At 38.2% G+C, this 24,360-nt stretch overlaps 3 protein-coding genes across 5 annotated transcripts; 1 reads left to right on the top strand and 2 right to left on the bottom strand.

Annotated features, from left to right (window-relative positions):
* Window positions 1-232: 232 nt before the first annotated feature.
* Window positions 233-3,412, bottom strand: LOC145911604 (putative sodium/bile acid cotransporter 4). Its single transcript, XM_082998999.1, has 5 exons — window positions 2,908-3,412; window positions 2,348-2,525; window positions 1,415-1,628; window positions 1,046-1,241; window positions 233-765 (listed from the first exon to the last, which is right to left on the bottom strand). The coding sequence occupies exons 1-5, from the start codon at window positions 3,410-3,412 to the stop codon at window positions 257-259; spliced, it is 1,602 nt and encodes a 533-aa protein (XP_082855125.1). The 3' UTR covers window positions 233-256.
* A 3,450-nt stretch (window positions 3,413-6,862) lies between these two features.
* Window positions 6,863-12,247, bottom strand: LOC145910496 (uncharacterized). The gene is made up of 4 exons (XM_082997636.1): window positions 12,133-12,247; window positions 8,730-9,030; window positions 7,968-8,150; window positions 6,863-7,660 (listed from the first exon to the last, which is right to left on the bottom strand). Exons 1-4 carry the CDS (start codon window positions 12,193-12,195, stop codon window positions 7,140-7,142), a joined length of 1,068 nt encoding a protein of 355 aa, XP_082853762.1. The 5' UTR covers window positions 12,196-12,247; the 3' UTR covers window positions 6,863-7,139.
* A 1,808-nt stretch (window positions 12,248-14,055) lies between these two features.
* Window positions 14,056-24,192, top strand: LOC145912554 (arfaptin-2-like). 3 transcript variants are annotated; one of them, XM_083000057.1, is made up of 10 exons: window positions 14,056-14,194; window positions 14,378-15,565; window positions 15,873-15,927; window positions 18,292-18,465; window positions 18,846-18,973; window positions 19,395-19,495; window positions 19,884-20,004; window positions 20,724-20,881; window positions 21,318-21,492; window positions 22,505-24,192. In XM_083000057.1, exons 2-10 carry the CDS (start codon window positions 15,428-15,430, stop codon window positions 22,655-22,657), a joined length of 1,203 nt encoding a protein of 400 aa, XP_082856183.1. In that variant the 5' UTR covers window positions 14,056-14,194; window positions 14,378-15,427; the 3' UTR covers window positions 22,658-24,192. The 3 variants fall into 3 exon arrangements, with proteins under 3 accessions (XP_082856183.1, XP_082856184.1, XP_082856185.1); XM_083000058.1 differs by lacking the exons at window positions 14,056-14,194; window positions 14,378-15,565; window positions 15,873-15,927 and adding an exon at window positions 16,986-17,179; XM_083000059.1 differs by lacking the exons at window positions 14,056-14,194; window positions 14,378-15,565; window positions 15,873-15,927 and adding an exon at window positions 17,840-17,956.
* Window positions 24,193-24,360: the final 168 nt, after the last annotated feature.

Raw genomic sequence — 24,360 nt, 5'->3', positions numbered from 1 at the left:
GCATTCTGTAGTCGCCAGAAAATAATAGTTTTTTTATTTTGTTGCCATTGAAGTACACACTTTGGTGTAAGATATAAGTTTAAAACAGAAACGGCGAAAATGTAACGAACCGGGCTATGATGTACAGTAACAGCGACATTGATTTAACAACGGACACACAACTACATATATATTGCTTGTCCACTTTTGCATATAACACCCATGTGGAAACGTGAACCGTTTGATCGCAGCAGATTGTAACAGATTTTCGTCTTCTCTAACGTCGGTCGCCCAGACCTCCATAATCCAACCCTATTGGCTCGCTTGATTGACCTATATCCTTCACCAAAGCTGATTTATCGGTGGCTATCTTCTTTGAGGTCTCAGTCTCGCCAGGGGAGTACTTGTGCTTTAAAGGCAAGGAGCTCACAAGAGCTCGGTCAGAATTAACGTCGTTGGCCATTCTGCCGTACATTGATCCTTCACTGCCACTGGTGGAGGGTTGCTGGTACAAGCGATCGGGCATGCTCTCCTCGCCGTCTACGTCAGCACCCCAGCCTCCTTCAAATCGATCGTAGGTAATACGAGTGTGGGCAGGGGCTATGCTTTCGTCGGCGTAATATCGCCTGTAAATGCGGAAGGCGATGACCATTCCTAAGCCCTCAAGGCCCTGAAAGAGGGCGTAGTAGAGTGGGAAAAGGAAGTAGGCGCCCATGGTCTCCTTGGCAAACGCCATCTTAAGGATCGTTGAACTGAGTTGACTGTTTTGACATCCAGTCTCTATTGCTGTAATATGCAAGATTGAATTTCAATAAGTGACCACTTCAAGTAAAAACAAAATAGTATGACTCAAAAAGTTGTATCAGCTGATAGCAAAACTGGCAAATATACCACCAGCACCAACTTTCTTCATCATTCCCGGGAAAACGTACTTTAATGTAACTTAAATTTTTATAAATATGCAACAATGGCAAAGTATACGTGACAACAAGCATGGTAACGGATTTGACTGCTCATGTGTACATTTGATCTACGTACAGCAATTGGTGAATACGACAATACCCACCTACGGTTCTGCGACTGGCATCTGGCAGTCTAATGCCGGTTGCCAGCAAATATCCAGTGCCATATCCGATGAGTGGCATGATCATTGCAATAAGATACGTCTTTCCAGATATGACGGCGAAAAGTCCAGTTCCGAACATGATTCCGGAAAGCGTCATCAGCGCAATGAACGAAACACCCACACTGAACAAGGAAATCTACGGAATAGATTAAAATAATGTATTTTAGTGCTCAGGAAATTGAATGGACTCTAGATCAACGCCTAAGAATATTTTCTATTGCTCAAATGTAATGCCACAAGCACATAAATGGACGTAAAACATTAAGGTATAATAAAATGTTAGACTAGAAGCGATTTCTTTAGACTTACTTTAAGGACCGTATTTGCAATTTTTTCATACTTCGCCTTGATAGCAATACCGATTCCAACAGGAAAGAGAGTCATTATTAGCGTGAGCACCACTCCACCGAAGGGCACAAGACTTCCAATCTGGGACACATCGATCCAACTTGATCCGTAGATGAAGAGACAAAGTGGCATCAAAATCAAAGCGAGCAGAGTGGAGATGGTGGACATTAATACACTGAACAGAGTAAAAAGTTCTCAAAAATTGGAATTATAATTAAACATGGGGATGTACATAATATTTGCCCCTTTGTAAAGGCCACAGCAACTTTCAAAAAGACACTATAGGAAACGCATGTTTTAACAGAGCGTTGTAGTACAAATCTCAAGGGGACAACAAATCCTAATTTTCTATTTGACCACTTCCTGCAGGTCAATAAACCATATTAGCATGCTGGCATCTTGTGGAACATCTGGCTAGCTTTTAGCGTTAATAGAAATCGATTGGATACATGGCAAATGCTTGGGAAGGCTAATACCTTCCTTGTCGAAGTAGCTTCCCACGAATTTACATCGATCGTTTCATGCTGATGCTTTGATTGCGAACGACTAACGCAATAGGTCACCGTGCAGGTTTATTCTAATCTAAGTGCTTAGTTTAACCGCATTTCACGAATCTTGCAAACTTTCACAAGACATTCCAAGTACCTACAACTCTTTTTTTTATGTTTTCTGGGTTAAAATCTATTGGCTTTCGTGGAAATCGTTGCAACTATGGTTCAGGAATGGGGAGATGATTCCTGGAATTGGTCATCAGGAACCATCTTTTTTAGTTATGTTTTGCTGGTATGCGCGCAATGCCTTCATGCAATCTACTTCTGGATGTATACTAGTACAAATGCAAATTTACAAATGTTAGCTCTTGTTTAGTCCAAAAGTTTTTAAGGAATACCCCACCTGAGGTTAACGTCTCCGTATAGGAAGTAAGTGAGGAGATTCGAAAGGTTGCCACCCGGACAGCTACCGGTCACGAGAACAGCCACTGCCGCCACTGCATCCAATCCAAACAGTTTTGACATGCCAAATGCCACTAAGGGCATGATTCCAAACTGACAAGCAGCTGCAATAGCAATACCTGCCAATAAAGGTTGTTTTTAGAAATCTATTCAACATAGCGTTTAACATTGGCTACCCTACTTGGATAGTCTTTGGTCCACACACACATTTTAATGCATAGTACACAGTTTAAATCACTAAATAAATGCTGATTTTGTAGGAAAATAAAATGGTAATTAATTTTCAAAATTTTCTTTTGCAAAGAAAAGTTTCCGACTGCATGCCTTGATATTTCTCATTGGTTTGAAAACGGATCAATATAAAAATAAAACTGTTGTCTGCTTTGAGCGTAAAATGTCACATCACTGCGCATAGTGTGTTACATTTTCCGTTGTACGATAAATAAGTTTTAAATTTAATGTTTGTATTGGCAGTGACAATTGAACACGTTAGTCAATTACCGCCAGGTTGAAGTAGATGCTCCTTCATAACCGACAAGTCGATGGTGCAACCCAGACCGAGCATGGTTTGAATAACAAGCAGCACAAGAATTGCTTCAATGCCTGAATTCAGCCCCGGGCTCTTTTGGATTCGAACAACTATATCGGATATGTCGTCATCAACCAAGGTTGTGCTTCCTGGCGCCGTCGTTGAATAGGATTCATCAGATTCAGGTTCCACGGTGGTCGCCGACGTCAATCCGGCGGTTACGCCTAAAGATGACGTGTTGGTTTTGTACATTCCGGCCAGCAGTCCATTTGGGCCAAGTAGATTTTCTTTGCGCTTGGGGTTCATAGCTTTCGCCATTTCTGACCACTGCATGATTGAGTTGATATCGTTTTGGGAAACAACTTCACTTAGGTCGCCAGTCTTAGTTTTATGATTCTTGCTTGGCATGTCCAGGGCATTTGACAGCATTAAAACCATTAGCAGAAAGACTAGGCCTATCCTTGGTAACCCTCCCATATTTATATTTGCTTAATTTTTCTGTCAAAAAAGCAAGTCATCCATCATTTTAATAAGCTAGTATCCAAATTAAACTTAAATACCTTAATTAAAATAGGGACAAGTATACTTACCGACATGTGGTCACTTGTCCATACATTGCAAACAATATAACAACACCAATTAAAAATCGAAAAACTGAAAAATTGAAAAACCAGCGCGTGCAACACCAATTGAATTTTACTCTTTCCCTTTGACCTTTCCTGTTGCACTCGTCAGAGCGTATTTAGGGGAAGAGTTCTCTTGCGTAAGCGGTCGACTTCGCACGCACCACGTAGCTAATAAAAAATTCATGGGGGTTTGCCGATCGCACCTAATTGCTTCTTGCAGGGACGCAAAAAAAGTTGAAGCGACTCTGCGCCACTCCTGTGCACGTCCAGCAACTAGCTTTGCTCCACCGTCGCACACTTTACCTCGTTAGCTGCGTTTTTTTTTTAATATTTAATGTTACTCCGGTTTTCAGCTGCGTATTTAGGATCAACGTTTGAACACGTTCAGATCTTTTCCAGCTGTCGCATTTATACACCTAACATTCATTTTAAATAAAAAAACTGGTTTGGATGCTATTCAAAGCTTTGCCCATATCCAGAAGCAAAGTTGGGTATGCAGGCCCAAACCCCACAAATTTGAAACATTAAGTTGGTCATCTGAAGATCCACCAATGTGTTACTTTCCTTACGGCAACATTCGCTATTTTCCTATGGAAGGCAAACCTCTAAACTGCCAATTTCAACCACTGGCGTCTTTCATATATTCGCTTTCCAAAATAACTTCTCTAAGAGGTTGCTCTTCTGCGAATCGATAGAAATCCTTTTTCCAAAACCTCGGGTCCACAAATCGATGCGCCATATGAAAATCCGGGCCGCGCCGCAAGGGGAACCGGGATGCTGCCGGTGCAGATGTTACGTTTTGTGTTTTTTCAAGAGCAATACTTCGTTGCTTCATTACTTCTTTTGAAGCAAAGTAATCGATAGAGACATTTCATGTTCCCTGTCAATGTTCTTGACAGCTACTATGTCTTGTTTAAATTAGCATGGAATATTATCTATTAGGTTTACTTTTTTAAATACAGGGTGCACAAGAACTTACAGCTCGACATCGCAGAAACCAATTTCGCATTAATTATGTGCAGCTTGAATTTGCAGAAAAATTTCAGTAATATATGTGCAAAAAAGCCATAACATTGGTCCGTTCGGCCATAGTGCGCTCCACAGTAGTTCGTCTCTGTTGTTTGGTACTCAGTATAGGGTACCCAACAGATCGACGTTGACCAAAAGGTACCACAAAGTGGAAATTAGTGTGCCCGCCAGTGTAAAAGCTAGCACAGTGCCACTTCAACAGCTGCACTGATGAGACCTTAAAGGTCGAAACAGCAGTGCGTGGACACCCCCTGTCTGCAGCTCTCCAGTTTCAGTAATGTTTAACAAAAAATGCCTTAACTTCTGGCCAACCCAGAAGCATGCCTTTGAATGACATTATATGGTGTATTTGTGGCAAAGTAAAAAATAATGAAATTTGTTCGCTTGGTGACAATTCCGCTTGATGTCGATAAAGAGTGTATTTGGAGTCGGCATGGCAACATGGAACTGATATGGGCAACTCTGTGTGTTCACCAGCACATCGTATTCGAATACAGGTTAGATGCAAAGTGTAGGTACCGATTATTAGAGCTTATAAGTGTTGTAAATTGTAATTTGCATGAAAGCGGATTTTAACCCCCTGACAAAACTACAACGCTTTTCACCAACACAAGAAGAAGCTACATATATATACATACATATAACATACATTTGTTTTGCTTGAACATTACTATAAATGAAGTAGCAGACCAAGCAGCTGTTTTTTCATCACAGTCATGGTTGATACGCCCAGTTTTCACGTGAGGTTTAGACCCGAAATTCACCGGCGGAAAATTTGCGTTTAGTCACAATGCACCTGGAGATTTTCATTTGTACACACATGTATTCTGAACGTCGCTAAAGAAGTACATAAAATTCAACAATAATGCGGATATGATACTTTATCAAGGGTTTCGTTTCTTTTCTAGCTATCGAATTTCTTCTTTCTGTTCCTCCCTCCAACAACACTAATTTAAATATAAGCCTGACATGCTTTTGTTTGAAAAGGACGGAGGCAAACAACTATAAATTCTTGTGTTATTGAGAATAAACAGAGAGTTTAATGTCTTATGAGGGGTATACACAGGGATGGGGACCGACAAAGCAGCTATCCACCAACTAATTTTGTTGCCATTGTGTGCAGAGGGTTTGAGACTTACACTTAATTGCAAATGAGTGTATGTTTTGTGATTCTTATTGCACGAGAGAAACCAACATGTCTTGTTTCCTTCATAGCCCAAATAATGTTCAAATGGGGATCCAACTTTTCCCCCCGAGGGGCAGTTAAAGCAACTCTCAAGCAAATGAATTTGGCCTGAATGCGTTGGCAAAATGTAGGACCAACAAAAAAACTCAAATGGGATGATTTGTGATTCATTTTTCACAAAATTCGCAACAATATTTTAGTACATTTTCAACCAAAATTTCAATTGCACCCACTAATTTACACCTACTGACAAGAACTATTGACAACCTAACTGCCCATAGTATATACACAACTTAAACATTGGCACCCATGCATAACCCATTGCATGTCACACATAACCTGTTGCGTTGGAGATCGTCAAGAACATTCCCAGCGAAGAAACTTCCAGAGAAATTAAGTGATGCGGTCTATATCGCTTTAATGCAAATATATCTCCATATAGCTTGAATAATTTGATACGCTTGTGTACCTTATACCGATGAAATTAATTTGAAATTCAATTCGGCAACGTTTTGGTTGTTTCTCCCCTTTTTCTCGCCACGTAGCATTTTGTATTGGGCGCATGCGCATTTCTTTCGTGCAGCGGTTTTGCAACATTATACCCCACTTCCGTTTTTTTTTAATTTTCCTCCAAACCCACGCCCCATTCACACATTCCACGGAATATAAAAATAGCCGTTAGTTCAATTCTCCTTTCTCGCGGTCATAAAGGCGTCGACTGTTATTTTTCACGCGGTCTTTTATTCTTCACTTGACCGCAGACCTTTTCTCCTACGTGTCCTGATAACGTTTCGTTGCAAAAATATGCTGCAGCATGTTTTTTACGCCGCTTACACACGCGGAAGGACAGGTATTTACCTCAAAAATCAAGGGTCAGGGTCTGAAACTTGTGACCAAGCGTTTAGGCGACAAAACAAATTTTTAAGCCTTTGAGGTTGTCACGCCTACAATAGTTTTAAATACTGTTTCCTTTCTAAAGTTATACTTTTGGTGAAGTGAATGGATCCGATATATTTTGTGTTTTTGGAACACGTTGCCAACTCCCGGCATATGTTATCCGTGACAACAAAAACATGAAAGCTGATGGTGGAACAAAAACCAAAAGTTTAAAGCTTGCATTTTTTGTATTTAGAAAAAAAATGAGGGAGAAGGGTTGAAGATGGCAGTTAAAGTAACAAAGATAAATAAAGACAAAATTCACACCTTATTTTATTATTGTGTTGTCGGCAAGCATTTACATCATTAACTCTAAAGACTCCTGTAGTTGCTGCGAGTTGGCAAAAGAATATGCAACGGGAAAACGATTAAATATATGAGAGAACAAAAAAAATCATTTTGACCTATTGCTACTTTTAAACTTTGGTTAATTGCGAACGCATACGTCATCAAGCAAACCGTCATCTTCTAAAGTTACGTCACTGTCGGCAGTAAGGCTTTTTAAGTCGCTAGTCCGTTTGATTCGAAAGTATTTGCGACTGACCACTATAAGTGCTATGGTCAACAAGAAGCAAATCGTTGCGGTAACGGCAAGGGCTACTGTAAGGCCCCAATTGCCGGAAGAGTTTACGTCGTCACGTGACGTCACAGCAAGCAACAAAATCTGGCCTTCGTGTCCGGTTGTGCTTGACTTGACGTAATCTGACCGGGTTGTTTCGGTGAATGTCGTGCTGCTGTCTGGATTTTTTGGGTTTGCGGTTTGTGTTGACGTTGTATAATATTCGTCTGAAAGCTCACGGCCTTTCGGTTTCACTCTACTTTCCGACGTCTTCGGATTGAGGTCTTCGTCGTCGGAAACAAATAACACGTGGTGGTTACCGGAGCTCTCAATCGTGTCGTCACCTGATCCAACGTCGCCTGAAGCTTCTTCGTTGTCTTTGTGGGGATCTGTAGGGGAACATTGCAATTTCACTTCATAAATTATGTAAAGTAGACGATACATTAGTGATGCCTAAATTAAACCGTCGGAGGCGCATATACATACACCTATAAGAACTTGTACTGTCACTTATACGCGCCTTAATTTATTTACAAGTTACAGCCTTGGAGTGTTTTACATGTACTTATCAGCGTATGACTATAAAAGCTGAAGAACTCCCAAGAAATTTCCAACATTTATTAACGATAAAGACGATCCACCGACTTATTTTTCCCAAGATGTTTAAAGCTATGTGTGTGTATACACATTCTATACCTGAAAGCGTGGATAACCACGTAGTTTGTTCCACTGAGATCGCAAGCACAGCGCACTGATAGTTTGGTGGAATAACTTCGTGCACGCATTGTCTTGCTACGTATCGCTCCCGAGGTTCGTAGACGTCGGGAAAGCACCACGAACACGGTTCACACACATTTAAGATTGGATTCCAATAAGAACCTGTGATTTAAGCGAAATTCGATTTCAGGAAGGGGTGGACAAAGGGCGTGGTACAATTCTGTGACGTGGCCAAGAGGAGAAGTGATTCGTTTACGTGAACGCTTATTCGCACGACAGATTCCAAATATTTTGGGTTGTCTCTTGGCTACCACATGTGTTCGTAGGTTGGGTAAGTGTATTTTTAGTGCTGTGGTATTTGCGGATAGAACGAAACTTGTTGTATGTATGTTTATCCCCTTTCAACAAACAGGGCATCAATGGTTGACGTATTCTTAATTTTACCCAAATGTTTTGCCCTTTAAAACCAAACAATGCAAATGTCATCAGTTTCTTTTTTTGAAAAATGTCACTGCGCCAGTAACTTATTTAGACCCATTTGCAGAAGATCAACATATTTTTCACAAGAAGAACGCAGTTGTTACTGCTCGTTCATGATACCGTTTTAACCATTTTGACATGCGGGTCAAACAACGCCTTATGAGTCATACACATCTGGTACAATGTTATGTTCGGTGTTTAAATTCTGGGATTTTATATAAATTGAACCAATTTAACACCAAATTGTGAATACAAACTCACCAAGTTTACAATCTCCACACTGGGTGTCGCTGTGCAAAGTACACTTCGTAATGACGTCACGGTAAGGACCACACTTCTTGCAGGCCCGACAAAACTTGCCCTGGCCCCAACCGGCGGCAAATGTCTCACCGACCACGCAAGGCTCGCATACGGTGTCCGAACGGGATAAGCACGCTTCCTTGACACCCTGGCCACTATGACATGTACTGCATAAACTACAGCGCTCCAGAAACGTTGATCCGCTCCCTCTCGGATTGTGGTAAAACCCTCGCGGACAGCCGTGTATGTCTGCAAGTACGCCCTGTTGATAAACATGCTGTAATTAGTAACAAATACAAGCGTGCTTTGAAGATCGTAACACGATGCGTTTCTTGTTACTGGACCTAAAAGCGGTAAACATGCATTTACTGTGTTGTCCAACAAGCCCCAGTGTCCTTGAGTTTAACATTCCCTTCCTGTAAATTGCGATTGTGTTTACTTTATGACGCGGACTCCAAATTTAAAGTTTTATTAAAGTTTGACCGCAGCGGTGGCACACAGTGTTGTCTCACATTGTCACCCGATACACATTTAACATTGGCAGTAACGTCGCATTGTCGGCGTGTACCCTCACGTGACTTGCCTTTGTGGCTTTGGTTTATGACGTCCATTGTTCTAAAACGGCTGTTTTTGCAAGAACCCGTGACGTTCTGTGGACTTGAGTTTCGTTGCGGTAAGTTAAAAATAGCTGATGCAATGATACGAAACCAACTCTTAGCTACCTTTAAAAAAAACTGCCACAGTTTGCGACGCAGGAAAATTGCGATTTTTCTTAAAAAAAGAAAAGTTTTATTATGTGCCAATCAAGCATAACAGCTTATCAATAGCCGAACCGCCCACGCTTGGCTTTCGAATTTTGGTGAATAATAGAGAAGTTTGACACCCTGCGTGGGACGTGGGAGCAAATATTTGGGGGCAGCTCAAATGATTCTTATGGAGTTTCAAACATTCCTTGCATAGAGGAGTCAAGATTGTAAAGCATAAAATTACTTTGTTTGATCTATTCCATTGTTGGTGATTTTCTCGTTTCTGAATGTCACAAAGCAGTTAAAGATATTAAAAGCCCAAATTCCAGCATGCTAATACATGCCACATGAGAAAAGGTTTTAAATCAACTGACTACGAGACATCTGAACTTTGCTTTGAATATAGGGATTATGATTTAAACCTGTATGTAGAATGCTGACGACGTAAAAAAAATTCCAGATCGTGGTGTAACTATTTGATGCCTGAGGTCATGACACTAATAACTCCTTTAGATCATATATGCTATAAAAAGCAGGGCGAGGCGTTTCTTCTGACCGTTGTTAAATATACTTTTGGGTATACCCCGGTTATTTGTAAAAAGTGGAGTGATATATTCAAAGAGGAATTTAAAAGGTACCACGCCTTCCAATCCAAAGGTGTAAAGAGAATTTTAAAATATCGTAACCCTCCGAAATACAACTAGGCTAATAACAATCCTGAGAGTTATAATCTAACTTGAATTCATGAAACCCAGTTATTTGGTCATTGTTCACATGAACAATGCAAACAGTTTTGGCTAAAAATGTCCATTTATTACATCAATGGTTTGTTAACTAATTGCACACATCTGGTGACAGTCTCACTTGGCTTGGCAAATATTTTGTGCCACCACCACGAAAATATAATGACGCATGACCCAACCGTTCATATGAGGGTAAACAACTTTATCGCGTTGTGCCTGATGTCAAACATTTCATTCTGTCGAATACAATTGCTGCAATTTATTGGTACGCGTTTCTCCATTTACCATGAAGGAGATATAAATATAGCTGTTACGTGAGACGTCAAGGGCCTTTACTTTTCTCTTTAGGAAAGGTTGGGTGCGTGACCTTCTGACGCACGTACGATTATTTTATGAATGGGACTATTTACTATGCAGACAATTTAGGGACTGTTTAAAGATACTATATTTAGGTTACGTAAGCTCACGAAACAAAAGTTAACTGGGCGTACATTGTTTAACAAAACAAGCATGCTTCTTGTCTGTGCGATGTCTAGAACTCGGGAGTGCCGTATGCAAATGAATATTGTTATTTCCATTTGTAACTGATACCGGTACCACCCACAGAAATTCCTTTGTAAAACTTCCAGAACAATACAGAATCACGCCCCAGTATTCGGCTAATTGTAGTTGGGTTGCCTTATGTAGTTTTATACGCCATCAGTCGGATTCGGAAAAAATGCCGAATGAAATAGTCACGAGATTTATGAAGAACCGGTATTATCTTGTGGTTTCGTCAGTGCTTTTTTTGGAAAAAAGGAAAAAAAGTTTCCGTTTGACTGTTGGGGCGCGTTCATGCAAATCAATGAGCTTTTTGTGCGAATGCAGACGTGACGAAACACCGCGTGATTTGCAACCACCATAAAGCGACGTAATGCCCAGGTAGGATACAAACAGTAACAAATCGGAAATGCCAGGCATTCACAGTGAGCTAAACACGAATACTGACACGTGTTCAAACAAGCCCACGCGTGGTGCTGATAAAGTCACCGTGCCCAATAACAGTTTCGACTACTTTTTACTACCGAAGGCTCTCCCCAATGTGGTGTTTACGAAAGAACTATTAATACATAAAGCCCACAGAAGAGCACCAGGCATGGCACAAGACGATCTTCTGCGATAACCATTAAGCAATAAACTTATCAGCGGGAGGTGGGATTTTGTGTGTACAAACGTCAGAGGAGAACGACCTCCCGTCGTTTCAAGTTCCTTACATTGCATGTGACGAAACTCTTGCGTCATAAGGAAACCCCGTAAACAGCAAATATCGAATCAAATACACAAGAATTACGCAATGTAACTTAATTCTCGTAAACCCATTGCGAATGTACGCTGACAACAGACTGACAATCACGGGTTATTCTTGCATATAAAGTTCTGAGTATTAGCGTAGTCTGTACTAAAACTAACACGGATTACTACGCGTCACAACTGCCTCAGGGAGAGTGAATAAATCCTGCGCTTCTCCTGTTTTGTTTTTCACTCGAAACAAAATAATTTCCCATTATTTGTTAAAATGGACAAAAAAATTATTGAAAACTGAAAATAGGTTTTGTTTACCAGGTATCATAATGAAATATGAATCTGACGTTCTTTTTCTGACGCGAAACTTCAGAAAATACATTCTTTTTTAAACATGAGGTGTATATTTGTTGTTTTTCACCAAAAGAACGTCAGATTCATAGGTCAGTATAAAGTATTACTAGTTCATCGCAAAAACTATAATGTCAATACTTTTGAAATATCGCTACCTTCGTAACGAGTATTTGGCTGTAGAATTTCGAATAACTGCACACGCGCTAAGCATTGTGCATGCATTACGTTTAGAGCACTTACCGTTAGAAAAGCAGCGACCATTAGAAACGACAGGACGTTGATCTGTGGCAAACGGTTGTTCATCTCGATGTATCGTCAACAGTTTAGTTTTATTCGCATTGCTGTTCGATACAACCGCTCTCTTTTTAAAAGCAACGCGACGACCATGAAAAAAGATCCATTTCCCTTTTTCTTCCCCTCGCTCTCTGAGCTATTCGAAGATTGGCCCCGGATTGCGTCACCGTTTTTACCAGGTACGTTGAAATTCGTTTTGCTTTCTATTGCCTTCTATGCAAAAATTCCAGTTAAAACACTACTTGCGAAATATATAAATAGCCTTACACAAACAGCACAATTTTACATCAATGCCACCTTTATAGCACTCGAATTAATATTATCCTCAGCTTCGCATTGCAATCGGCGCTAAACACTTAAATAAAGTATCTTGCTGCAATGATATTCACCAAAACTTTTGGTGTTAACAATGCATGGCTCGTAAAAATGATAATCCTGTCAAAGGAAAAGTGAGTAATGAAATTTTTGCCAACTGTGTAGGATATATTTGTTAGTTTTTTTTTCAATATTGCTGCATAGACCACACGCTGAGAGCGATTAAGATATCATAAGAGACTAAACATTCATTACTCTCGAAAACCAAGTATTATGAAAATATCGTAAGCATTTTAGTTTTCAACTAAGCATTTTGGGATTGTTTCGTGTGACACGCCACAGCACTAATCATATAAGAAAGGCATTAAACTTGTTCTTCACTAATATAAGTTGGCCTTTGCATTTGTTAAGGCAAATTTGTCTGAATCCTTGCCAATAGTTACTTCAATTGCTGAATATTTCATTTTGGTAACATATTCGTTACGATTGACTGGGTTTACGCTCTACGCGCCGTGTGTGTTTGACTTAAGAATGGCAAGTTAATTATTATCTATAGTCGCAGCAGGTCTGATGCTTTTTTGGATTTATCCTTGATACAAACAATGGGTCCTAAACTTCAAAAGCGAAAGAAACATAGAAATGTTCCGGCTGTGGACGTCAACAAGCTCAGTGATGCCGAGGTAGAAAAACGGTATCAACGACTCGTGGAAGAAGGTAAAGCTCCATCTTTTAAAAGTCCAGAGAACAAGTTGTTTAGCTGGAAAAACGTTTGTTCGTGGAACTTCATCTACATTTACGCCGAGGTTATATTAGCGCTGATGACTATTGCACTATTCGCTTACATTTCATACACCAACAAGAAAAGAGAAGCATTGCTCCAAGAAAGCTTGCAGAACATTAAAAATGCACAGACTGATGAAGCTGTTGATGGTTTGGTCGATATAAGTATGCCTTTGACCGATAGCCATCAAGATATGTCGCACGAAAAGAACTTGGAATGGGACCCCGACGAGTTTATATTTGACTGACAAGCTTTTAAGAAAGTTAAAAAATCGATCAAATATTATGTGATTACGTGTTTGTAGCTACCGCTGTGCGTCGGGACAAAAAAGGCAAAAGTTGAATTTTCACCAGATTTCTGTCTGCGCATAGCACATTTACGAAGGAAGTATTTTTGAAACTTTTTTGTTTTGCGACCCTATTGTAAAATAAATTGGCCTCAAAACCATTATGATACAGAATAACATAAAAACACAAAAAAGTTCATTATCACTTGCACGCCGAGTAACAATTTACTAAAAAAGTAAAAAAAAAGAAAGAACCACTTGACATTAGCAAAACTGTTCATGCAATGATTTAAAAGAAAAAACTGGTTCACAAAAGGATTTCAAATTTTAAAGCACGGATAAATATATAATGGTGTATTGCCAGTACAAAATGCACAATGAAAGGTATAGCGTTTTAAACGACTAGATATGATTTTATTTGAGTGATAAAAAAGATTTCTTGTTAAAAAGCCCCACGATACCGAAAGCAGTGATGCGTTAAATGACGCCAGGTACTCTGTGAATCAGTATCGGTAGTTTTTTTTTGTGAACCAAGTCAGGAGAATGACGGTTTGTTTCACATTTTTGCTTCTAGTTTGATTTATTTAAACTGTTCAGTCAAAGAGTGACATTCTATTGCTGTTTAGGTAAGCCTTCGTTGACTGTATTTAACCTGGTGTATGGTTTTGCATGCTAAAAATCAGTAAATGTAACATTTGTTTCAACAAGTGTGTAACATTTGCTTTTTCCTTTAGTTCTCCATATTGTTTTGTAAACATTCGTACAACGTATTTGATCTTTTTGTTTCTATAAACTGAATTTGTTTTCAGAAGCAAACGAGCAATAATGAGGCAAGGGTATCAGAATCATTGAAGCCAAGTCTGCAGAGTATGACAGCTAGATGCACAAGTTGTTTGTTAACTTTTTTAGGTTTGCATGCCAATTTTTTATACTGCATGATGCAGGAATTTTTTGGCATGCGGATATCTCATAAAACAATCAACGCAAAACAGCTGTACTGCTACATGCATCATTTAAGAAAAATGATTTGCATCAAAGATATTTTATTGTTTGCATTGCATGCAGGCTTATTGGTCTTGCACACGGTCTTAGGGGTCATGTACAAGCGCCTGTAGGAAGATTTGGTCCTATACACCTGAGATCTTGTCGTGAACTGCATATTCTGCAGACTGGAGTGTAGCTAGAGACTGAGTCGGATCTAGCCAGGTCTGATTGGAAATAATGGCATAGATCCTCTGTGTACAATTTTTAAATTGTATCAACAATCCACACAAAACAATTGTATAACAAAAAATTAGAATGCGGAAAAATTTCAAGTCAAAAAAATCCCTACGCAACTTACAAACTTTTCAATCTGCAAGGCTCGTGTTTTTCCACCTTTAATTTACAGAAAACTGTGATTCATTAGCTACCAACAAATTTGTTTTTTGAAACATGCTTGCACCAACATGATTAAACCTACCCATTTGGGCTGCTTTTTAGTAATTTATTGATTGAAACTGAGTGATACATAACAATCTTGATCTGAACCTTGCTTAATTGTATTCAAATTAATTGTTGAATTGCATTTAAAAACTTTATAACTTGAGTCAATAAGTTTGAATATAAAGAACAAAGCTAATATCTTAGTCATTGAGATGACATTTCAAACGCCAATGACTTGAAACGTCTGTTCAATGACTAGTATTACCTTTGGCTTAATTCATTTTTTATTTTGGTTTCAAGTCTCAGTTTCAGAATTAAAAGGAAAGAAATGTTTCCTGATATTTGTGTTTTCTTTCAGAAAAGTTTGCAAGGTTGAAGTACTTTGTTGTTGATTTTTACAAATAGTTTTAGTTGCATATATTCTCATATCAATCATGGTTGATATCACCCAATCCATGGACATGCCTCCTGCCACTACTGAAATATCCTTAACGAATGGAAATGAGGAGACACGCCCTACTACTAATGGTGACCATGGGGATGACGTAGCTAACCCAAGTTCAGAAAATATGGTGTGTAAATTTATAAATGCATGAACATTCCGTCTTGGCTTTTGTGCTTTAATTTTTGTAGAGTTTATTTGGGTTCGAAACTTAATGAACCAAATTATTAAGAAACTTTTAAGTTGTGATTCAAAATTAGTATTTTAAATGTTATGCGCTGTAATTTTTAAAAAAGCAATGCTTATTTTTACATCATTTATGTCAGTGCATAATGTAGTTACATTGTATATCATTATTTTGTACATATAAATGCCTCATATTTTTGTTTTGTGCTAAAACGTAAGTAGGTGTTTTTACTTCAATACTTTGGTTTTAGGAAAAGAGTACAGCGATTTCACCAAGCAACAACTCACTTCCAAATACTCCAATAGGTGAGTCAGTCTGGTTTTGCTACGTGTCTTAAACTTTCTCATGGCCTTTTTCTAATTTGGGAGAAAAGCACCTGTTTTGGGTGACTACTCATGTTGTAAGATTCTGTCATATGACTCACATTGTTTCCTGACAAAAGATATGTAAACTATTTTTTCATTATCCTCCATCATCCTTTAGGCTGTACTAAGCAGTCACTTCCATTAGGTGAACATGCTACAGAAGTTTGTGAGGTCCAGTACCATTTTTACACAGTTTAAAAATATGAGAGGTGCTTGTATTGATTTAATGGGAGCAACATTTCAAAAAAGACTTGTAGCGCTTGGTCTAAGAGTCATTGAAGCATAAAAACAAGTGTTTGTCCTATGGCTCTTTGAAAAGGCACTGGCTCATTGTTTGGCCTGCTCACGTGGCCCAACACAAGTCATGGATCTTTTGATGTATAAGTTATGCCTGGTGAAAGGGAAAAGGTGTTCTTGCTTACATACGTAACCTGGTTTTAGTGAAGTGCCTCGGGCATTTTATGACGTTGTGTGGCTAGTATTTAGTTTGTTGGAATGGCCAGCGTGTCAGAAGGTTATCAGTTAGGTGGTTGCTTTCAATTGTTTGCATTCTGTAGGGCATTGGAATTTTTTTTGTTTTTTTATTTGCCTTTAATTATACATTTATTGTATATACATGCAATTAAATTATTATGCATTCCCAGAAAATAGATAGAACTCTTTTAAAATATGTATAGGAATCTACCTACAGTCTTATTGGCAACAAAAACTTGGTATCTAATTTTTTAACAAGTAAAATAATGCAAAATCTTTTGTCATTAGGTTATTTCGGATATATATATGTTTATATATATATATATTTCTGCATTGTGGGCAAATATTAATCACAAATGACCTAGTTTTTCTCTCATATAACTTGTTCCTAGATAATAAATATTTATTCAAAAAATGAGACTCAGTCAATCTTTAGGTTTTAAATCTAAGATTTGCTTAATATTATTTGGAACATGTTATGCAGTGATGTTTCTTTTCTGTAGCAAGGATAGTTGCATATGACACTCAAATAGAACTAATATTATCCTTTCTAGTCTGTATGAGTGTTCATTGGTAAATTGTTTCCATTGTGCAAACACTCTGTGTAAACTGTCTGGCATCCTGGTCCCAACAAAACCCCTGTATGGGAAATCTTCCATCTGCACTATGACTGACTACCAAACTCGCACATGGAGAAAAGCTGGTGAAACAAGAAATGGTGGGTCTGGTTTCTTTAGTAAATGGGAATGTAATTTGACAGTCTTCAAGCAGCAATATTAAGATTTGTTTGATAGTTACACATGAACCAAGACCAGTCCGCTATTACCACTCTTGGCAAGTAGTATATAGGTGTATCAGTGCATTTGCATTCAATTGTTTTACAATTTGTAATCAAATAAGCATTTTCCTGACTATTAAACCTTATGTACAAAACACAAGCAATAAATCAATTTGTTAGTCAAGACAGATTTCCCAATCAATTAGCTATCTTTTATTCAGCATTGCGCTGTATTGTTCTGTACATCTGGAACAAGGATCACCAGCCATTTGTTATAGATTCAGAATCGTAGTTTCCTGTCTTTCTTCCCCATGTATCCATCAAACGTGTTGAGTCATGTCATCAAGCCACGCGTACCAGGGAAACTGGTGGCCACACAAACCCTCTCTATACAGGGTTGCTTTGGTTTTAGATAAAAATTTATTACTGGTTCCCATGTTTGTATATTTGGATATCAGGAAGTGAGATTTACCATTACGACAGGTTCAGGAAACCATGCACAGGTACAAATGTTATGTCGAGCTTAGTTGTGTGTCAGTATAGAGTTATTCAATGCAGCTTGTGAAGACTGCCTGAAGCATGTTATTCACATACCTGTTGCTTGCGTAGTTTGTTAGGTAGGCCAGAATTTGCTGAATAAGGGCGTCTTTTAGAATTTCTCTTACTGTTTTGCTAAAATGCCGTCAGTCTTGTTTAACAACCAAGGACAGATACAGTGTAAGTTATTGAACTGGTGTCACCAGTTTTTGGTTAAGCAATAGGTGCCTTTCGTTGTATAAACTGTACCTTGGCCTATAAATGTGGTAACTTGTTTTGTATTTATGCAATGTATGCTTTTGTCCTTTCCTTCAACAAGCCAATTAAAACTGCTTTGTGTTCAACCATTTTAAACTGTGTACTATCTTTATTCTAATTTTAGACATATTTGCAAAACATCTACAAGGTTTCATAAACCCATCTATGATCGAAAAGTAGTTCCTTTAAACTGTGAACCTTTCTTTTTTGCAATTATTTTTCGATTGTTACTTGAAACAACATTTTGTTATGTTTAGGTGGACAAACATACCATGGATCAACTAACGTTGGAAGCAGACTCGCTGGTGAGGATTCTGTTGGAAGTCGTCTTGCATCGGCTGGAGTGACAGCACACACTCAATCACTCAATGACCCCCACCAGTCTCCAGTATTTAAGGGTGGCCAACCTTTTGCCAAGCCAACCTCATTAGGTACAAATAACAAATTGCGAAATAGTAAAACTATTGCAATTGAACAGGAGAATAACTTCAAACTGGCAATGATCGTTATCATAATATTATATTGGGGTACATCTGTTTCAACAAATTAAATAGAACTGTCCTTACTATTCTCTATTAGGGAGTTTAGTGTAGTTACTTTATTTTTAACTGGTAACTTACAGCTCATAATTGCATGTACATTTTATATTTAAGGGGTTTTTGTGTGTCTTTTGCATGTAGTTAAGGTATTTTTGTAGTTTTATGTATATTTTACTTATATTATTTTGTATCATATAGCAACAACCTTAAGTGATAAACTACTGCTGTTGGTGTGGTAATAACGCATGTTAATACTTTCTGCCACCTTATAGGTTTTGGCAACAACTTGGACACAGGCAAAAATGCCAACACAATTTCTAATCTCACGCTGCAGGAAGTACAACAGGCAGCTGCCGTCAAGGCAGAAAATATTAAAACATGGAGCGTGAAAACATATCGGGTAAGGGCCATTAAACATATTACAAACACAGTCGAATTGTTTTCGCACACAAACTACCAAATATACAAACAAAAATGTTACATATTTATTGTCTGTTGGTATTGGTACTGTGAACAGTACCTATACGTTGTGATCATTTGTCCTACTTCTGTGTAAAATATGGCAGAGATCAGGAAACAGTTATCATGTGATAACAAAGTGGAACAGTTAATATTTAAAAGGTTTATAAAAAATCTTCCTAGAACCACCAAACATTCTGTTTCTTGTTTTAGTGTGGTTAATTTAGAAGTTGCCTACTATTCAATTTCTTGGTGTGATGATGTTAGTTATCCATCCTCTCTGTACCACATGTACTGAATAGAGTAAATAAACCGGCAATTTTTGGTGGGTGTAAATTATTACTTATGTGTTGTGATTACAGTGCACCAAACAACTTCTTTCTGAAAGACTTGGTCGTGGCACCAGGACAGTTGACTTGGAATTGGAAGCAAAAATTGAGATATTGAGGGATACCAAGAGAAAGTAAAACACCTATGTTCTATGAGAAAATTCTTAACATTTTAATGTAAACTGATCTTGTAAGTTGGTAAAATACCTGGGCATTTTTTTCCAAATGAAACAAACCAACCAATTCCTCAATTAAGAAATACTGCTTCTAAGAAGTATATACAGAACAGTTTGTTGCTGATGCTGCCAGGCATATTACTTGGTAATATAAGGCTCTTCTGGCAAAAAAAGAAAAATTAGAACGGACGACATGTCGGTCGTTATTCAACTGACCTTCATCAGGACAAATGAAGTACAACGCATAACATGGCGATAAATAGTCAGGAGTGAAAAAGAGCCTTACATTACCAAGTATATACAGATTATGTTTAAAATCTATTTTACTTTTTTGTGTGTGTTTTAGGTATGAAAGTTTGCTAACTCTCACCCAAACACTGGCCAACCATTTCAGTTCAGTCGTACAAACGCAGAAAGTCCTCGGTGAAACTTTCAGTCAGCTCTCTGGAAAGTCACAAGAATTACAGGTTTGTCAAATATTTACCGATTGTGCAACTTAAATAAAAAATGCTTTTGATATGTTTATCAATGCATGAATACACACTCAAGTTATCACAGAATTTAGTGCATTATTTTAAATGGGAAATCCTAAGATAAAAAGGTTACCTATACTATTCAAACACTAACTTTTTTCCCCCTTCTGTGTACTAATTAATGACAAAACCAATATGACATACTTTGATCCAATTAAACTTTACAATGAAATTAGAAGGGAGAAATTTGGGAAAAACATACATATTAGAAATCATAAATTTTAAATGCAACCTGTTAGATATCTGAACTCGGGCAGGCATAATTTTTTGAGCATGTTTTTTCACTTTAACAGTCTTGATACCCTGTATGTCCATTGTTGAAACACAACACAGGCCTGTTTAAACATGCGAGGGTTTAGTGGTGTCATTGTTGTTCCAACGCACGGCTGCCCTTCCAGCGCAAAACTAAGGATTTAAAAGAAGTGCTTTGTTGGGCAGTTACATTTTAAATTTTGTTGACTTTGTCGTTGCCAGCCAAATACACTACAGATATTATATACCTATCATACTTGCTAATCATACAAGTTTACAATAACTTCTGACGTTTCAAACAGATTACCTCCTGAAGTTTGGAATCATAGCAAATTAATGCCATGTTTTTTATCTACAACGGTATCTAAACAAATATTAACCATGAAAACATTAAATTGTAGGATGAATTCCGTTACAATGCTGAAACTCAACATGTTCTGGCAAAGAATGGTGAAGCCCTGTTGTCTGCCATCAATTTCTTTTCTTCTAGTATCACAACCCTCTGTTCAAAAACAATGGAAGACACACTTTTGACAGTGAAGAGATATGAAGCAGCAAGGTACAAAATCCCTCTTTTTGGTTTTTGTTTGTTTTCTAGTAATACTGAAAATACTACACTTAAGGTGGTATTTTTTAAGAATTGTTGCAGTAAATCTCTTTATGTTTGTAGATATTTGTAATCTCCATTACACCCATATAAAAACAACTGACAAGTAACAAATAGTTTTAAACATAAAATTAGTGGAAAAGATGCCATTTGTCACCAAATGTCATGCTTTTATGTCCTGTTTTGAACAGTATTTATCAGCTACTCGCGTATATACTTGCCCAAATATTATTGAAAACGTACAAAATGACAATGCAGTGAAAGTGTGTGAAATAGATAAAGAAACGCTTGTCCTTGTAAATATCTGGAAGGTTAATTTTCCACCAATGTTTCATATCAATGCAGCAGCCAAACACAAAAAATAAGGCACGAGATTGTGTTTTACCAGGGTTGAATTCGACGCCTACCGCAATGATCTGGATGTTCTGAAGCTAACTCCACGCACGGAGGCGAATATACTGAAGCAAGCGAACGCTCAGGCAAACTACAACAATCATAAGACAATATACGATAAGCTGAAGGCTGACGTTGGCGTCAAGTTACAGTTTCTCGACGAAAATCGGGTAAGTTTCTAAGTTTTCTACAAAGAACGAAGTTCCAAAAGGTCAACAAGTTTATTTCAACCAAATCCGGTTCTTCAGAGTTGTAAAACCGACCACATTTTTTTCAAGCATGTACGTGACGTAGATAGACTATTGATTCGCAATTCAAAGATCTTTTCTCAATTTTGTCAAAAGCTTTTCATATTGAGTGTTGTTATGACAGACAATCAACAGAACTTGTTCGGTATGATTACGTCACTTGTTTGAAAAAATTTTGCTTTGGCAAGAATTGCGAAAAGATTCAGATGGCAAGATTGTCATATTTTACGTTGTACAGTTGACTTGCGTGGTTGAAAATTTCTTTTTAGTGAAACTAAAAATTTCACGAAAATTTGAGCTTTTTAGTTTTTGACAAATTAGGTTACGTTCGTTGATTGATGCAAAAATTAATCTGGGTGACGTAACTTTTTATTGTTACCTTTTCGCGAAGTTTGGAATTATGATTTAGAAGTTCAGTTGCACAATTTACTTTCATTTAAACGGAAATAAACACTTTTTGCCATTTCTTCCCGACCCAAATTTAAACATTAAAATCCCCGACATATCAGGGATAATCCTGACGTGTGTTTATCTGGGTATCTCACCTATGTTGCCCTCCGCGGTTCAAGCGCTTTGCATATATTTGAACCCCTTTCTTTGAATTTTGACGTTTAAGGAAAACCAGGCAATGCCGAACCAATAAACAGAAGGAATCATTGATTGGATGCTAATTATTATTGACATCCCTCGAGGATAGGTCGCAACGTCAACGCTCATAATCAATAACACACAATTTTCACAATGGCGTTTACTGCTCTATGTGCGTACTTTCTGCACAAGCAGTTAATGCCACAATACACCTGCAAAAAGGGATAGCCAAGGCTATAATGTCCAATTTCAGCAAAAATGATTTTGTATTAAGATCCTTCAATGGCTCAAATAGTTTAATTACGATGCCCCTGTCCATAAACGTAACATCTTGTCGAATGTGCAGGTGAAAGTGATGCAGAAACATCTTCTGCTTTTCCACAATGCGATCACCGCGTACTTCGCAGGCAACCAAGAGCGACTCGAAAGCACCTTGAAGCAGTTCAACATCCACTATACATCACAAGACAAGCCTTCCTGGCTTGAAACAGAAACGTGAACGTACGTTATCAATCCAAAACTGTAGATAGGGATAATTATGACGTGGTACTGTCGATTACGTCACTCCCTTCGCTCTGTAGCGCCATCAAGTAGCCGTATGTCGGAAAGTGGTAAAGCAACCCATTCGATTGACTATTTTGTGCGTCGTTGTTAAGGAATTTACTTAGTGTTTATTAGGCTGATTTTAGTTCTTTATAATGAGAACGGTGACGAAACAATTCTAATCGTTGCTGGCTGATGGTATAGTAAATTGGCCACATAAAATAATTGGTGCATTTTCGCAGTTTTAGAAATATGCCATTTTCTCAAGTACAAATTATTATATGTACGAACGAGGTTGAGTCGTAGAATCTATTATCGGTCGCAAAATTATTCTGATTTGACAAGCGTTGTTCCATAAAACTGTGCACACCACCTTCACGAAAACTGCCTTAAGCAGGTGGTCGGTAGTTATTTTCACCCACGTAGGCGTTTCCTTGTTCTTGCACCTTGTGCTTAAAATTACAGTCTTTACGGTTCGTTGCGCCCGACGACCCACCATTTTCACTACACAGATGCGAAAACTTTTCTCATTGACTTACAGCGTTGCGTCTTGTACAAAATTCCTGCCCGGTTCGGAATGTGGCTCGGTTGTAACGTAAACGACTTGCAAGTTACTACTTGCAGTTTACCCCTGCATTGTAATGTTTATCCCAATGATTTGTGTTTGACCAAACCAATGTTTTAGTATTCACAAAACTTTCTTTGTGATAGTTGTCTGACTGTCCCGATATACACACATTCCAATATAGGCAAAACACATATAGCGTTTATTTGGCTTACGGGCGTTTCACGTCGTTAACTGTCGGCAGTGCGCTTTTAGATAAGTAATCGGAGTAGAACCATGTACCTTTGCAGCTCTTAATCATGCGCCATATGTACTTTTAAATTGTGGGAGCTCACTGTTTGTTTCATCGACTTGGTTAAAAAAAACTATAATTTACTACTGTCTGCAGCTCCCAGCTGTGGTTTATTTCTTTGTCTTCAATTGCCTGGTGATCGTAAATATCTCAGTCGCGATACCAAGCGGCGTTTTGAGCACAGTAATTTGCCCGTCAGTGGGCGCTAGCACGTTTTTATTAGTGTCGCTTGCACTGCACATGTGTAAAGGTAGTGCTCACAAATCGGTAAAATAGTTGCATTTATGCGTACGCCAATGCTTTTCTTATCCAACGGCCATATTATCGACCCCTTTATTGCAAAGTCCTGTTCAGCAAATATAATGTTGAGACGGTACCTTAACAACGGCATTAGATCATGCATAAACTGTCATAACAAAAACTCGTACTTAATACTGAAATCGTTCAATGTTCGTAGTTTTCGGTGCAGTTTTATTTTAGACTTTAATGTTGCGTTATTTGGAATTCTCTGCTCGTCGTATATTTATACTCGTACAAACTAACCGGCTTTTCGCATTTTATGCTGTAGCCCTTGTGTAAAATAGTGTTTTATGTATGTGGCAATGAGTTGTAATAAACCAACTTGTATATCGTGGTTTCGTTCAAGTTTGTCATGGAATGTAAAATTTCGCTGGTCAGATTCGATAGCACCACTACGAACATTTTTCAAGTGACTCTGAACCGGCTTGGCTGCACTGGTTTGGTTGTGACTTTATACAGAACCTGATAACGTGTTGAAGTGTTACAGCAGCTGAAGTCAGTT

Source organism: Ascidia mentula, chromosome 8 (assembly GCF_947561715.1).
Source record: "Ascidia mentula chromosome 8, kaAscMent1.1, whole genome shotgun sequence".
In the NCBI taxonomy this organism is placed as follows: domain Eukaryota; kingdom Metazoa; phylum Chordata; class Ascidiacea; order Phlebobranchia; family Ascidiidae; genus Ascidia; species Ascidia mentula.
Note: the sequence above shows the minus strand (reverse complement) of the source record. Positions and strands in the feature narration are given on the sequence as shown.

Bases quoted from the DNA above. Each gene is read 5' to 3' on its own strand.
- LOC145910496 (XM_082997636.1), bottom strand. From the start codon at position 12,195: ATGAACAACCGTTTGCCACAGATCAACGTCCTGTCGTTTCTAATGGTC. The intron at 8,151-8,729 runs GTGAGTTTGTAT...CTTAAATCACAG, and splicing joins GTGTGGAGATTGTAAACTTG to GTTCTTATTGGAATCCAATC. The intron at 7,661-7,967 runs GTATAGAATGTG...GTTCCCCTACAG, and splicing joins GTGGTTATCCACGCTTTCAG to ATCCCCACAAAGACAACGAA.
- LOC145912554 (XM_083000057.1), top strand. From the start codon at position 15,428: ATGGTTGATATCACCCAATCCATGGACATGCCTCCTGCCACTACTGAA. The intron at 15,566-15,872 runs GTGTGTAAATTT...CTTTGGTTTTAG, and splicing joins ACCCAAGTTCAGAAAATATG to GAAAAGAGTACAGCGATTTC. The intron at 20,005-20,723 runs GTTTGTCAAATA...ATTAAATTGTAG, and splicing joins GAAAGTCACAAGAATTACAG to GATGAATTCCGTTACAATGC.
- LOC145911604 (XM_082998999.1), bottom strand. From the start codon at position 3,412: ATGGGAGGGTTACCAAGGATAGGCCTAGTCTTTCTGCTAATGGTTTTA. The intron at 2,526-2,907 runs GTAATTGACTAA...CTTTATTGGCAG, and splicing joins GCATCTACTTCAACCTGGCG to GTATTGCTATTGCAGCTGCT. The intron at 1,242-1,414 runs GTAAGTCTAAAG...TCTATTCCGTAG, and splicing joins TTGCAAATACGGTCCTTAAA to ATTTCCTTGTTCAGTGTGGG.